At 38.7% G+C, this 14,940-nt stretch overlaps 3 protein-coding genes across 5 annotated transcripts in view; 2 read left to right on the top strand and 1 right to left on the bottom strand.

Moving 5' to 3' along the window:
- LOC135710352 (uncharacterized) overlaps positions 1–9,340 on the top strand; it is a 210,672-nt gene extending 201,332 nt beyond the window's left edge. For 2 of the 3 annotated variants that reach the window (XM_065232891.1, XM_065232890.1), the window contains 2 exons: positions 1,280–1,494; positions 8,371–9,340. In XM_065232891.1, coding sequence (XP_065088963.1) covers positions 1,280–1,494; positions 8,371–8,492 — 337 coding nt within the window. In that variant the 3' untranslated portion in view covers positions 8,493–9,340. Of the gene's footprint in view, positions 1–443; positions 858–1,279; positions 1,495–8,370 lie in introns of all 3 variants that reach the window. The other variant, XM_065232892.1, reaches the window with a different exon arrangement.
- Positions 9,341–12,566: 3,226 nt separating this feature from the next.
- Positions 12,567–13,333, bottom strand: LOC135710338 (histone H3-like). The gene has a single exon (XM_065232858.1). It carries the CDS (start codon positions 13,328–13,330, stop codon positions 12,920–12,922), a length of 411 nt encoding a protein of 136 aa, XP_065088930.1. The 5' UTR covers positions 13,331–13,333; the 3' UTR covers positions 12,567–12,919.
- Positions 13,334–13,557: 224 nt separating this feature from the next.
- LOC135710336 (histone H4) lies at positions 13,558–14,029 on the top strand. Its single transcript, XM_065232857.1, has one exon. The coding sequence runs from the start codon at positions 13,573–13,575 to the stop codon at positions 13,882–13,884; it is 312 nt and encodes a 103-aa protein (XP_065088929.1). The 5' UTR covers positions 13,558–13,572; the 3' UTR covers positions 13,885–14,029.
- The last annotated feature ends 911 nt before the right edge of the window (positions 14,030–14,940 follow it).

Here is a 14,940-nt window from a genome sequence, read left to right as displayed (position 1 = left end):
TACCTGCTAATTCCCCAAAGTTCTTTGGAACTTCTCCTGGAAGTAACTCTAAATTCGACGCATAGTTACACCATCATCTACCTTCCAATGTTCACCCGATATCCCAAGTTCTCCTGAAAGTCCTGAGCATATATCGAAACAATGCAATCTAATGTTTTCGGAGGTTTCAACCTAAACAAAACATTAGTCTTTATCAGATTCTTTTTCTTCACTTGCAGTTCTGTGTTTGTTTATTTTTGTTTTCGTTTCGTGTTTCCGTTTTCAATTACTCCCTTCAGTTGAATCTTAGATTAATGTACAATTACAGTCCCAACAGTTTTTGCTTCCAACGTGGAAAGCAACCTGTTCAATTGTAAATCCATATCAGGAGCAAAAAAACTTGCGATCACGAAAACTGCAACTCTTTTTATTTCTTCATCCTGTTATCCTTCCACCTTCTTTAGGAACATTTGCGGCCTGCACCGCCGACTGCTGGATGGTAGCACCCGTCAATTACCCACACTAACCCCCGTAGCACCAACAGCAACAGCAGCTTCGGCGGCATGCGGTGGAGGTAGCACGTCGTTGCCGCAAACGGCTTCCATCAGTCCTCAGTCGGCATCTTCGTCGGCTGTGGCTGTGACTGTGACCGGCATCGGCATAGACCTAGAACGAACCAACGAAAATCAGTGTTCGCCGTTTTGTGATCAAGCTATCGGTGCTAACTTCGGAATAACTAGCAATGGCCTTGGTGGCGGCACTAACTCTACTACTGCTACTACTACTACTAACATCAGCATCGGTGGTGGCGGAAGTTCATCCACACTCGGCATCACCACACCCTCGTCACTAGCTCTAAGACGCCCCAGTGCTAACATGTTGGTCCCTTAAACTCTATCTCTATATCTCTCTATCTGTCACCTTGTAACTCTTTTGCCCGTTATCCCTGGTAGTATTCTGATGTATGTAGTCGCCATCTGCCAATCCCACTCGAAATTGATACGATTACAGTGATTGAAACATTGTTTTTCATGAGAGACCAACCTTAGCATGGCTTTAACCTGTAGATACTGTGCATGTACATATGTGTAATATAAAGTTTGTATCATAGCACATCCCGCAATTGATCACCATTTCTACCATTCTCCTTTTGTTTTGTCTTTATTCAATAAGTACGTTATCAAAACGTAGCATTATCTTAGTGTTCGTGTTTCCCAACAGAACTTTGCAAATACGAAAATTTCTTACACGTTTCCACTATTTCTCCTCACGTCGTATATCATAATTCGGAACCGGACAGAAATCCCAGTTCTAGTTCTATCCCAATGAGTGAAACGGGTTCGCTGGATCGGATGAAGTCGGCGGCGGAACGGCGGAAGAAGGGAGCCATGGACAGCGACAGCGGAGCGATGCCTACCGTCTCGGGACGGGTGGAAGGAACCCGAGTGAACACCGGGCTGATCATCGATGAACTGTTGAAAAACACTAAACTGGATCACCTGGAGGAGTCGGGAAGTGAGTATTAAGCATAACATAATGAAGCAATCTAAAATTTTCAAAAAATCTTTGTGCACTTTTATTTTAATGAGGCATATTTCCAGGACGCAGAAACATATATCGTTTTCGTTTTTGCGGTGTATCTACACCGGTGCTACATTACCGTACACCAACATTATTTAGGATGTAGAAGTCGCCCAGACAATCAGAATGCACGTACAGGGTGTCCACCCAACCGGGAAAACGGGGAAATCCGTGAAAAATCCGGGAATTTGGAATTACCGGGAAAAATGAACAGGGTGTTCATCCAACCGGGAATTCGGATTTGCCGGGAAAAATGCGGGAAAACCCGAATAGCACCGGGAAAGATAATATATACTCATCCTAAGTAACAATTTTGGTTTTATCATAGTCTTGTAGGCTATAATTTGGTCTTCAAGAATATATCTAGCTATCTATATCTAGCTAGCTATGTAACTAGCAATTTTACATGGAATCAATCAATTTTATATCATATACATCATTATATTAATTTGTTTACACTTCTATTTACAATTTTCATATTATGCTTTCACTGTGGTAAAGTATCAAAATTCATCAAAATTACAAAACAAATCTATTATTTTCACGCGCGGTTCACCAAAATCATTAGCTGATTGGTCCAGAGATAAATTAAAAATAATTTCTGCACTTTGTGCACAAGATTAGTCAGGATAACGTAGAGTACCTTGGTTAGCCTGTAAAACATAAAGATCTGAATCCATACCTCTCACGCCGAAGTCAATGTACTTGATTATCTTAGAGATAAATCATCCAGCTCAAACCTAGGCGTAATCATCATTATCATGAGCTTAAATCTAACCGGGATAATCACGAATGATCCATGAGTGTTAAAGTTACTATTATTTATAGTACAATATATAATACGATCTGAACTCTATGAATTTTGGAAAATCTAATATTCCAAACCACTCAAGCAACATTTCCGATTTCAATGTGGTCTTCAAGTCCATTCTAAGCCTATAAGGCCTCTCCAATACCATGATAAAACCAAAATTGTTACTTGGGCAATTATATTATGGGTCTTCACGAAGGTTTACCCGTTCTATCATTAAGTCGAATCATCGTATACCTTGCTAAGTCAGCAGAACTTCAAGAACAGATATCCGGGATGATTTGCATAATCCAACAATGTTTTTTAAACAAAATGGATAATCTTAAATGATATTTCGAAGGCAGACTCAAAATGCTCAAAAGTGGAAATCGAACAAGATTTGTATTAACCTGTAAAATATCTCCAATACAATTTCAATATTTTGGTAGCACAACTTTGTATCCCACAAAATGTTTTATGGCATATAGAACTTCAAGATCTAAACTCCTGGAAGATTTTAAGAACTTTTAATACTGCGCATTGATGTATGATTTTTTTCAGCATACCAAAACAACACTAGGCTCAATTTTTGCAGAGACCCTTTGATTTTATAAGAATTCATGATTTCATGAGATTTTGGAGATCTAGATCAACAACATATTGATGCAAATCTCATCTCATTTTTTTTCTACAAAATTGACGTATTGTAGAGCAATTCTGCTGAAAATATACAGTTATTTTTGAATGCCGTTAGCTCAAGGCAGCGGTGTTTTTTTTTTAATATCCGGGAAAAAACCGGGAATTAAAAAATTGGATTTGAATGGACATCGTGAATGAGAGAAAAACCCAAATAACACCGGGAAAGATCATATATACTCATCCCAAGCAACAATTTTGATTTTATATTAGTCTTGTAGGCCATAATTTGGTCTTGAAAAATCCTTTAAACCTTTAAACTTGTAATGTTACTTGGAATCAACTTTATAGCACATACACCATTATATTCTCTTGCTTACAACTTCCATATTTATCTTTTCTCTCACTCACAATCTGTTCGCGCACGGATCAAGCGGTGATTTGTCGTTGTTCCTACTATGATAGCTAAATTTATAGAATTTCATATGGTGTCATTGCTAGATAGAGCTGGAATTAAGGCCTAACAGCTTTTGTAAACAATGACTTCTCTCGATGATTTCTAGAAACTCAAGGCTCGCCCAATCAAATCAATATCACCATCAGGTATGGGAAGTCTTCCCCTATCCGATGATTATAATCGTCTGCGTGGGCGTGCCTTGAGTTTCTAGAAATCATCGATAGAAGTCATTCTTTACAAAAGCTGTTAGGCCCTAATTCCAGCTCTATCTAGATTGGAATGCATATGGTGTCATATGATGCCATTGCTTGAATTCTTTTGCTACAGTTTTCCGAGTGAAGTAGTTCTAGTATAAAGCTAAGGTAAAGTTACAAAGCTACCTCAAGATAGAGAAGCAGATTCATGCCAGCTCAAACTCCTTGGAAACTCCGATCATTTTTTTTTCCTTTGTTCGGGACCTAACACCACTGCGACCAGTAATTTGATCTATTGTAGTATATCCCGTGTCCTTAGTTTAGTGCATGTCGTATTACTCCATCACTATTGAGAAATGATGAAGCATTCGATTTTTTTACAGTTGTCATTCTTGCATTTATCGCAAGGATCCGACTCTAATTGAAAGGTGCCGCTATTTATACCCTTCGGAGTGTTGAAACACCCTCCAAAGGCGCACCCCTTTGTCAGTTATAATTGGATTCCTTAGCAACAAAATTAAGGAATGACAACGATGATGACCATGCATCAAAACCCTAGTCTTAACCACTTCAAACTAGGGAACAGCGAATAGAAGATTAGGAATCACATAGATTTGACAAACTAACTCATTTTTTCCTTGTTACAAGATAATCCTCGGTGGACAAAGCCGAGTCTTATCACTATCAACAAGGCATAAAAAGTAACAAGGACTAAGATGTGTTGCTTGGATTACTGAAAAATCCTGTTCCCCTAGTTTGAAGTAGTCAGGACTAGGAATCGGTGGTAGATCTTACATCCCGTAACGTACCACGAAAAGGTGATTTACCCACGTTACGGGGCAACTCCGATCATGCTTGACATGCAAATGTTTGACACCGGACATAATCAACGAAATAAATGTCATGAGATGATTAGTCTAGAGATAAATTAAACATTAATTTCTGCACTTTGTGCTAACCAGATACCAAGATTAGGACATACCGAGGTTAGCCTGTTTAACAATCAGATCTCTCACTCCAAAATCATGAGTTCAAATCTCACCCAGATAAAGCACGAATGATCCGATAGTGTGACAATTACTATAAATAAAAAAATACCTTTATTGAAATTTTGCTACGCATTCTCAAATCATTCTCTTGGAATCGTGTAGATTCTTTTAAGATTATTTCAAAATCATCATTGGAATTTCCTTGCATTTCTCTTCTCAATTCCAATCCCTAATTGACATAGTTTGACCTTACTACATAATACATACTGTATTTTTTAGGGTCAACAGTTAAGCGAAATAATAAGTTTTCGTAAAAATAAATTCGGGTTCCGATATATCTTCGTCATATTGAAAGTTTTCCAAGCCTAATAGGTGCAAAAATGGCTTTCCAAGCTCTAGAGATGTTTTTCAAAGACCTGCATTTCGATAAATCTGTGAAGGCCGGAAGCTTTAGTATCGACAAACATCGAAAAATCATGTAGTAGCCGATTTTTTTCAGAAGTTCTTTTCCAAGCCCATCAAATTGTATTTTCTTTAAGTCCGGAATCGACAAATTTCCAATCCCAGATTTTAGACAAATTATATGTCTAAAATCATGAAATCTTTTCTATATTTTAGAAATATTAAATTTTTTTCGGACTGTGAACTTACATTTTTACATAGGGGAAAAGTTGGCTTCGGCAATACCTTAACCTATTATCGTAAGGGGGGGGGGGGGTAAACAACGTCCTTGAGAGCTCAATTTTGGCATCTGGATACATTGTGTTTCAGAGCAACTATTGGCCAAATTTGAGTGCTCTAGGACTTTGTTTACCCCCCCTTGAAGATAATAGGTTAATCCATATCCATATCTTTAATATCTTTCCGATCAATAAATGTCACTATTGGCCACTTTTTTGACGTAGGACTACGTCTTTGATTTCTATATGGGGGTACACTTTGTGAAAACCGAAAATGGAACATGTAACAAATTAAGAAAGATTTTAAACGTTAATAACTCAGCTGCCTCTGGTCCAATTTCAATAATTTTATCACCAATCGATCAGAAATATGGCTACTAATTGATGACAATACTTCCGAATGTTGATTTTCAACAAGAAAGTATTGAAAAACTGGTAAATGTTCAGCATTGTCCAAAAGCGTCGAATTAACTAACCAATCCACCAATTACCTACATGCATATGCTGCTTCCCCAGCACAGTCGTCAGAGAGTAGTAAGTAGACGAAACAAGTCGAAGTGACATTCGCCTCCGATCCTCGGGCGCGTGCGAATAGGGAGGATGGAATTGCGTAATATTTGGCACACTCATCGCCATATTCAGAACCAAACGCAAATTCTTCGAGATAACCACCATCCGTCGTCTGGCTCGCCGTGGCGGTGTCCGACGTATCTCCGGTCTGATTTACGAGGTGTGCTGAAGGTGTTCCTGAAAAATGAGATCCGTGATGCTGTCACCTACACTAAACACGCCAAGCGTAAGCGGCCATGGATGTCATCTACGTTTTGAAGTGACAGAGACGCACTCTGTTTGGTTTCGGAGGTTAAATCATCACCAACTTGGCAACAAAACGGCTCTTTTCAGGGCCACCAAGCTTATTACAGTAAAGAGTAGGAATAGAATTCATCTGCTTGTTTGTCCATATTCAGAACCAACGATCACACAAAATGCTCATGTAATCAAACTGGAAGCACGGGTACAAATTATTTTGATCAACCTTGATCAACTTTGCCGAGTTATTTACGAAAGGGAGTGTCGATGACGCGAATCGATCAATGTAGATAGGACCTATTGAAAAGTGACGCGAGATTTGTTTTCCGTACTGAGCTCCAATGCTACCGACGCCAGGGAGGCAGCTCCCACACCTGGACCCTACCAATCGACCCATCAACTCAACCGAGGACCAACGGCTTTACTTCCCGAAGGCAGGCGTGATCAGAGATGTTATGCCTTAGAACATGCCGGTGGCGCCGACCAAGATTGGATTCCGGCCTGCTGGGATGAGAGGTAATCACGCTAACCACCGGCGCCGATATCTTTCAAGGTGTTTTTTTTTTTCGAAAACACGTGAAACTGTAATATAAGAAAGAATTTGGGGTCGTGATATAAACATGGACCCGGATGGCTATGGAACCGTCCTTCGGAAGATTCGGAGCATCGGTAAAATTGGTTTAACCATGAAACTGATTCTAGAGCTCAGCAGTTTTTTTAATCTCTAAGAACTGTGATATAAGAAAAAAAAAATAGGTCGGCATGTAAACATGGACCTGCATGGACATGAGACCGTCCTCTGGAACATCCTTAAAGGTGGTAAATCCATGAAACTGATCTTAGAGCTCTGCAGTTTATTTCATAAAATATTAGGAATTGTGTTATAAGAAAGAATTTGGGGTCGTGACATAAACGTGAACCTGGTTGGCCATTGGACCGTCATTCGGAAGATCCGGAACATCCGTAAAAGTGTTTCATACATGAAACTATGAATAAACCGTGATTTTCTTTTTCGAAAAGAGAAAAACCACGAAGTTCTAGAGTCAGTATCATCGATGCACCCTTTTTACGGATCTTCCGGAAGACGGTTTCATGGTCATTCGGGTCCATGTTTATGTAACGACCCCAAATTATTTCTTATATCACAGCTCCACGTGTTTTCGAAAAAAAAGTGGAACTCATGGATCAGGTTTATGGAATGACCATTTCACGGATGTTCCAGATCTTCCAGACGACGATCCCATGGCCATGCAGGAACATGTTTATTCCATGACTGCAAATTTTTATATCACAGTTCCTAATGTTTTTGAAAAAAAAAAACTTCGGAGTTCTAGGATCAGTTTCATTAGTTGACCTCTTTTCCGGATGTTCCGGACCTACCAGAGGACGGCCCCATGGCCATCCGGGTTCATGTTTATGTCATGACCCCAAATTATTTCTTATATCATAGTTCCTAATGCTTTCGAAAAAAAAAACGCGGAGTTCTAGGATCAGCTTCATGGATTGACCATTTTTAAGGATGTTCCAGATCTTCCGGAGGATGGTCCCATGGCTTTCTAGGTACATGTTTATGTAATAAACCCTAATTAATTTATATATGACATTTCCAACACTTCCAAAACTTTTACGGATTTTCCGGATCTTCCGGAAATTCTTTTGTATATCACAGTTCCTAATGTTTTCGAAAAAAAATGGCGGAGTTCTAGGATCTGGGCTTTACGGATAGACCACTTTTACCGATGTTCCGGATCTTTCGAGGACCGGTCCGTTATCTCCAGGTTCCATATATAGGAACCATGACTGTATTCTGGCTTATTATAAAGATTTGTGCCCATTAATCTAAATTATGGATCTTAAGCCACTTTTAAAACCCATAAACACACCTTTAAAAAAAAAACGTGTAACGACTCTTTTCGCTTTTGAAAAAAGTAGACGAGCCTATTTTCAATCTATTTATAATCAAAATAATGTACAGACCCTAGAAATTCTAGAGGTACCACAGTTTTTGAAATTCATCAAGAAATGGCTAAGTTATGTTATTGCAAACTTACTATTACACGTTTTTCGGAGGCTTCGTAGTCGGCGTAAAGTATTTTACCCACCGTATTCGTAGTGTTAATTTTGCCATCCATGCATAAAGATAACCATAACAATTAGATAGTTGAAATAAAAGTGCACATCATTTCAATTTCGGATTCTCCATATTATGTGGACATAGGTTAACAACTTGATACAAACCTTTCCCTAATTTCAGCACCCGCCGGTCTGGCTCTGTACATCAGCAGTGACGGTACGACCACCCTCGGCAGTCACGAAGTCAAATCCCGGATGCCAGCGGGAGTGCTGAGGCAGGTGGTAATGGAAAATCCAAGATAGTAGCAAAAGTAGACCCGACCATCACACCATGCACAGACAGCAGCGACGCCGTTGTCCACCACCATCCACCAAAATGCAATATTAGCCCGCGTAGATGCCCCTGCAGCCGCCATTGCCGTCGTATTGCGCATATGCTTCCCAGCGTTACATTTAGTGAGAGTGAAAGATGTAGAAGATAAGACGAGTCGTATGATTAAAACATCTGTGAAGTAACTGCTGTAGAATGTATTCTCTGTCACTGCTATCGGTTCGGTTTTCAGCTAGGATATGTAGATAGTACCGTTATTATGTTTTCTGTTATCAACCGTAGGAAAATCGATCGCTGAAGCAATTGCAAACTAATGAAATTATCCTTCAGTAACAGATTCATTACACTTCATTTTGATGAGTTTTTAGACAGTTAGAATTATTTATTTACCTTTGTTAAGTAGGGTTCTTTTTCGTTACGCCATCAAGTGTGTAAGCAACTGCAAAAAAAAAACGAATAAAGTTTTAAGCCTGAAATTTGATTAAAGCAACAACAAAATGAAACATGCTGTGAATTTTAGACAAGCAAATGATACACAATTTACAAACGAGTCATTCAAAACGTACACTTCCGTGAGTAATTTCCGAGGTCATTGTGAAAATATTTCACAAACATATGGGAACCTTCCGCTATTATTATTATTATTTTTTTTTTTGCGTTTCAGTATATAATTTTACTTGTAGTTTTAAAAACGTTAGCTATTTTTTCAATTCGCTCAGCTGTACTGGAAGTGAGTAAGTGGAATGGTTCGCAATAAATGGTCAGAAAAACATGTATTAATTATTTTCGTTGTGTACATACAATGTAAAGTATTTAATAACGATATTTTTTAAAAGCAAGAAACAGTATAATTAAGGTGAAATTATTGTTGTGATTTTTAGAAACTGAAAGTAAGCGCATGAAATATATTGATACAATTATAAGAGACAATGAGGAAGTGGGATACCATCTGATGGAACAGAAGTAAAATCGAACGTATGAAATTGGAAAAGCATGACATTCTTTTATCAAAGTGAAGAAAACAACGTATTTTAAACGAAAGTTAAAAAAGCAGCATGAAAACAAATTATTTTTTTCCACCCGCGAAATTAAAAATCAATACGTATATCTGACACACGCGGAGGCGTACAATTTCAAACTCTAACTGGACATAGCAGCGCAGATTAAGGTAGAAATAAACTACGTACTGCAATAGTCAAACCTTTAAAAAATAGCAAATATTCGTGAATCGTTCGACACACTAACAAAAGCGCCAGGCAAGACGAAATCAACCTGTATCACAACTAAAAGTAAACAATAATTGCAAACAATAAATCTGGAAACATGAGGCTCAATTGAAGAACGTTTCCGCAGGACTTGGTTTTTTGGTAGAGAAAATATCCCGTTATTATAGCGCGCTACTTTATGGCAAACGTGCACGTGCTATGTTATAGCATTTCATACTGCTTTTCGCTATGAAAGAGTGTGATTTCTAGAGGGCTTCCAGAGCTTAGAAACTACCATGCGTGAATATTTAGCTCTTCGGGCTACAAACCTAGGGAAGGTGTAGATGGTTTTTTTTTTAACTATTTACGGAAACTACCTACTAAGCACAACCCGCGCTTTACCTATTTTTAACGGGTTTGAACAAAAAAACGGAAAATTTCTCTCTGACTCCTAAATGTATTCACCTTTCCATACGTACCGTTGGATTTGATAAAGAGTCACAAATTAGTGAGAATGGGTACTGCTTCTTGATTCCAAATTCGTTCTACGAGTTTCAATTCCGTCCTAACGCATTATTTATTTATTTCGTCAACCAACATAGACTAGTACACATTCGAATACAGTTTTGTTTTCTTAAATTTATTTATTTATTTCGTCAACTTTGGACAAAAGGTTAAAAGTATAATTTTGTCTTTGATAAAAATTAAGCATTGTCAGCTTTCCTGTTTTTTATGAGTTATACCTTATGGAGTAAAAATATTGTTTTAGTTTATGCCGAGACATTGTAAAGTCAATGGTTTCGCAGTATTGATTGTAAGAGGCCATCATGCGGTTTAATGGCCCATATTTTGCATAATTTGTGCGATTATGTTTTATGGCAAATAAATTTCGATTTCGGAGTTGCCGAGTAGGTGCATGGAAATTTAATTTTGATAAAAGTTCTGTGGAGTCAATACGCTGCGAAACGATATCGTTTACAAATGAAACCATTGCATATTCACGACGCTCTTTTAATGTTTGTATGTTTATAAGCATGCAGCGTGCCTTCATATGATGGAAGAGGAAATGATGTCCAACCTAATTTACGAAGAGCGTATAATAGAAATTGTTTTTGTACGGATTCTAATCTTTCTTCGTGCGCCCTCCCCATGGACATGGAGGTTGACGGTACTGAAGCAAAGGGTTATGTTTAATTTCTTTATATTTGCAACGATGATGATTTCCCATAGTGACACATATCACCTTCTTAATGCTTCAGTATACCTCAAACGATTAATTCTTGGTTGTTAATAGAACTTCCTTGATGCAATCGGCTGCTTCATGCAGACTGAGCAATTCTGATTATAGTATCAGATTTGTTCTGTATACAGAGGAACTGGGAGGGCTTATTAGAAACTTCTCACCAATAAAGTAATGACCTTCTAGTAAATTTTGCATATCATTTTATTAATATTTTATTTTATTTAAGCATATTATTTTTGTTACAGTCAATTAGCATTAGCATACAATACAAGAGATTTAATATTACTTGCTCGGTTTTGCGTAAAATAATAAATATGTGATTTCAAAATTTTTCTAGTTTGGTTAGAAGTTTCGAAGCTAACACATGTCCACAGGCCTAATAGAAAGATAGACAGACAAAGCGTATCATGAAGAATAGTTGCATGCAGGGTTGCTTCCACTCACTTTCTATAGATGAGTGATTTTCGGAGTTTTGAATTCGTTAGATGTTGTACTGGGGGTTTGTGTTGTTGGATGCGGGAGGAGATTGGAGGGCGGGTGTTTGACGCATAGAGCCTGTCAATTTCGCTTTCAGAGTGTCGCAGTCAGCGGTTTTGTGATTCGTGAGCGCTCGCGATTCGTAGAATCGTTGATTGTGACTGCCGGTGGATTTGGCGGGTTTTGTGTGTCGGACGCTTGCTTTTGACGTAGGACTACGTCTGTGATTTCTATATGGGGGTACACTTTGTGAAAACCGAAAATGGAACATGTAACGTAAATTCCCAAACAGGGACGCAGCGACAGAGCGCCAATCGAACACACGACACATTTTTGCTTTGACTTCGTTCACATTCTGATTTCGACCAAGTTCCCTTCGCCGATTTCAGCTGTGAACGATTGCAAAAACAGCAAACTGATCGCAGTCACTTTGGTGCTTTGTGCTGCTTCTAACTTGGGCAGTAAAAAATAAAGTAGGGGTTATTTTCCAAGAGTCGAAGTGACTTTTTTCACTAGTGAAGTGAGAAAAGACACGTCGTGGTGACGTTACTCTCCATTTGATTTCCACAGAGAGTCACGTCACCACGACGTGACTTCTCTCACTTCACTAGTGACAAAAGTCACATCGATTCTCGCTATCGCTCATTCTGGAATTTCAATATGCAGGAATATGGGAAAATCGGCTTCTATGCAGCAGCTGTGGCATGCACAGCGCAAACAACCAAAACAAGCTAGAATGAAACATTGAAACGTCCGTCGCTGCTGTCAGAGATGCCAGATTCACAGACTTTTATTTTTTTCACAGACTTTTTTTTCGTTACAGACATTTACAGACTTTTTAGTTTTTTCACAGATATTTACAGACTTTTGAAATGAAGGGAAAAATTTAAAATTTAGTTACCTTTTTATTAATAGCTTTGAACGTATACGCGTAAATGGATGCATTCCCAACTCCAATTAGGTTTAATTCGTTAAAAGCAGGTCTGTTTTTTCCCATACCGTTTTAACCGCTTTACTACCAATCCCCAGAGCCAAAACATTAAAATTTGAAAGAGAAAATTCACTCTCAATATCTCAACATTCCATGTACTTTGATGACACTCTGTAACATTTGGTGGGGGAGGAAGGACTAACATTTGAAGTCCCTCCCATTTAGCATATTCTGCATAAAAAATACATACAAATTCAGCCTGTAAGAAAATACTATTTATCAAAAATTTCTAGGAAAAAAAAACTAAACGTTAATGAATGATTTTTGACTTATTTTCACCATAATATGCATCCAAAGCGTTCCATCCACTTTTCCAAATTTCTAACTTACTATCAATGGAACAGCGCCATCAATGATAAAAAATAGCCATGACTTGGTGAAAACTATTTTTGTAGTTCTTTAAGAAATCTATTCCAACTCTTTTTTTATATGAACTTAGTGGCCCTGAAAAGGGCCGGTTTGGTAAGATTTTCGACGGGGAAATTAAGCGCGTTCACCACGGATACGACGAGCCAGCTGGATGTCCTTTGGCATGATTGTGACACGCTTGGCGTGGATGGCACACAGGTTGGTATCTTCGAACAGACCGACCAGATAAGCCTCGCTAGCTTCCTGTAGAGCCATAACAGCTGAGCTCTGGAAGCGCAGATCGGTCTTGAAGTCCTGGGCAATTTCACGGACCAGACGCTGGAAAGGCAACTTGCGGATCAGCAGTTCGGTCGATTTCTGATAACGACGGATCTCACGCAGGGCGACGGTGCCTGGCCGGAAGCGATGAGGCTTCTTTACTCCTCCGGTGGCTGGAGCGCTTTTGCGAGCGGCCTTCGTTGCCAACTGCTTGCGAGGAGCCTTTCCTCCAGTGGACTTGCGAGCGGTCTGCTTGGTGCGAGCCATTTTCCTTTATCCGATGTTTTCACGTTGAAAGCTAACTGTGTAATAAAAAATAAAAACGACTTCCATTCTGTTTTATAACATGCGTTTGCTGTGATCAACCAATCAGAAACGATGAAAGAACAAGAATACAACAACTAACAAGAAGAATTTAACCCTCGAGTAGGTATAAAAAAGCCGAAATTTGGAATTTTTGTTCACTTTCGTCTCATCCTTCATCAACAATAAACAAACCATCTCCCCCAATGACTGGACGCGGCAAGGGAGGAAAAGGACTCGGCAAAGGAGGAGCAAAGCGTCATCGAAAAGTGCTGCGTGACAACATTCAGGGTATTACTAAACCTGCAATCCGTCGTCTGGCTCGTCGTGGTGGAGTCAAGCGAATTTCTGGGCTTATTTACGAGGAAACTAGAGGTGTGTTGAAGGTATTTTTGGAGAACGTTATCCGTGATGCTGTTACTTACACCGAACACGCTAAGAGGAAGACGGTCACCGCGATGGATGTCGTTTACGCTCTGAAGCGACAGGGACGCACTCTGTACGGTTTCGGAGGATAAATTACCCTAATAAAAAATAACCATAAACGAACGATAACCCAAATAATTGAACTTTTCCACAAATGGTTTGGACGATACCCAGAACACGTCGTTAAGCAAAATAACCATAACAATTTTATTAGGGTAGCATCATCGACTCAGACTAAAAAACCGGCCCTTTTCAGGGCCATCAAATGAATTAAAAAGGTGATTTTGATTAACTTCCTTGTCGGGATTTCAAAGGTGGTAGGGATGTGATCGAATGATGATTTTTTTCAGTTGAAGATTATTAGATTTAACCTAAGTTGGTTGTTACTGGTATGAGATCTACCACTGCTAATCCAGTACCGACAATCATTTGCATTCATTTGTTGTGTTGGGGTAAGTAGTGCGTTTCCAGTGTTCCAGTCGAAATACAAAATAATCAATAAAAACCGCCTCGGTTGTACGCGCCTTGGTCTTGGTTGGTTAATCTGAGGGCAATCATAGAGAATAATCAGAGAACCCAACTAAAATTCCTATTCCTACACAAAACACAAACTCCTGCTGCAGTTAACAAAAATATTTATTATATCATACCACGTTGTCCTACGTCATCATTTCGTACAACCCCATTGGGTTGTCCCTTGTAGTTTTTGGCCTTTTCTTGTGTCTAACATGTGCAGAGTATCATTATTGCGTCTAATGGTTTTGAGATTCCTGGTTGCGTGAAATATACTTGTGAGAATATCTTTTTGAGATTTTAGTAGTCACGTTTTGTTTGTAGTTTATATGTTATTTCTTTCATGTAATTATCGTAAATAATAGTTATTCAATAATAGATAATTCATCCATATATTCAATAATAAACTTACGAATGACTATAATTTGGATACCTAACAATTGGACAGAATCACTAGCAAGAATAGGTTGTGTTCGCCTTCGAAAATATCGATTCGTTTTTTCAGGGTTGTAGTTTTGGTTTTCATCAGTGGCCCGGCTCTGATTGTGAACGATTTAGGTAGTATTTTTAGGTAACTATTTAGCTTTAAGCACAACTTTGCTACTACGAATCCACAAAAGACATTAAATTGGAGG

Source organism: Ochlerotatus camptorhynchus, unplaced genomic scaffold (genome assembly GCF_037179485.1).
Source record: "Ochlerotatus camptorhynchus isolate MF236.1 unplaced genomic scaffold, CSIRO-AGI_Acam_v1.1 ptg000379l, whole genome shotgun sequence".
NCBI lineage: Eukaryota > Metazoa > Arthropoda > Insecta > Diptera > Culicidae > Ochlerotatus > Ochlerotatus camptorhynchus.
Note: the sequence above shows the minus strand (reverse complement) of the source record. Positions and strands in the feature narration are given on the sequence as shown.

Coding starts and splice junctions, on each gene's coding strand:
- LOC135710338 (XM_065232858.1), bottom strand. CDS start 13,330: ATGGCTCGCACCAAGCAGACCGCTCGCAAGTCCACTGGAGGAAAGGCT.
- LOC135710336 (XM_065232857.1), top strand. CDS start 13,573: ATGACTGGACGCGGCAAGGGAGGAAAAGGACTCGGCAAAGGAGGAGCA.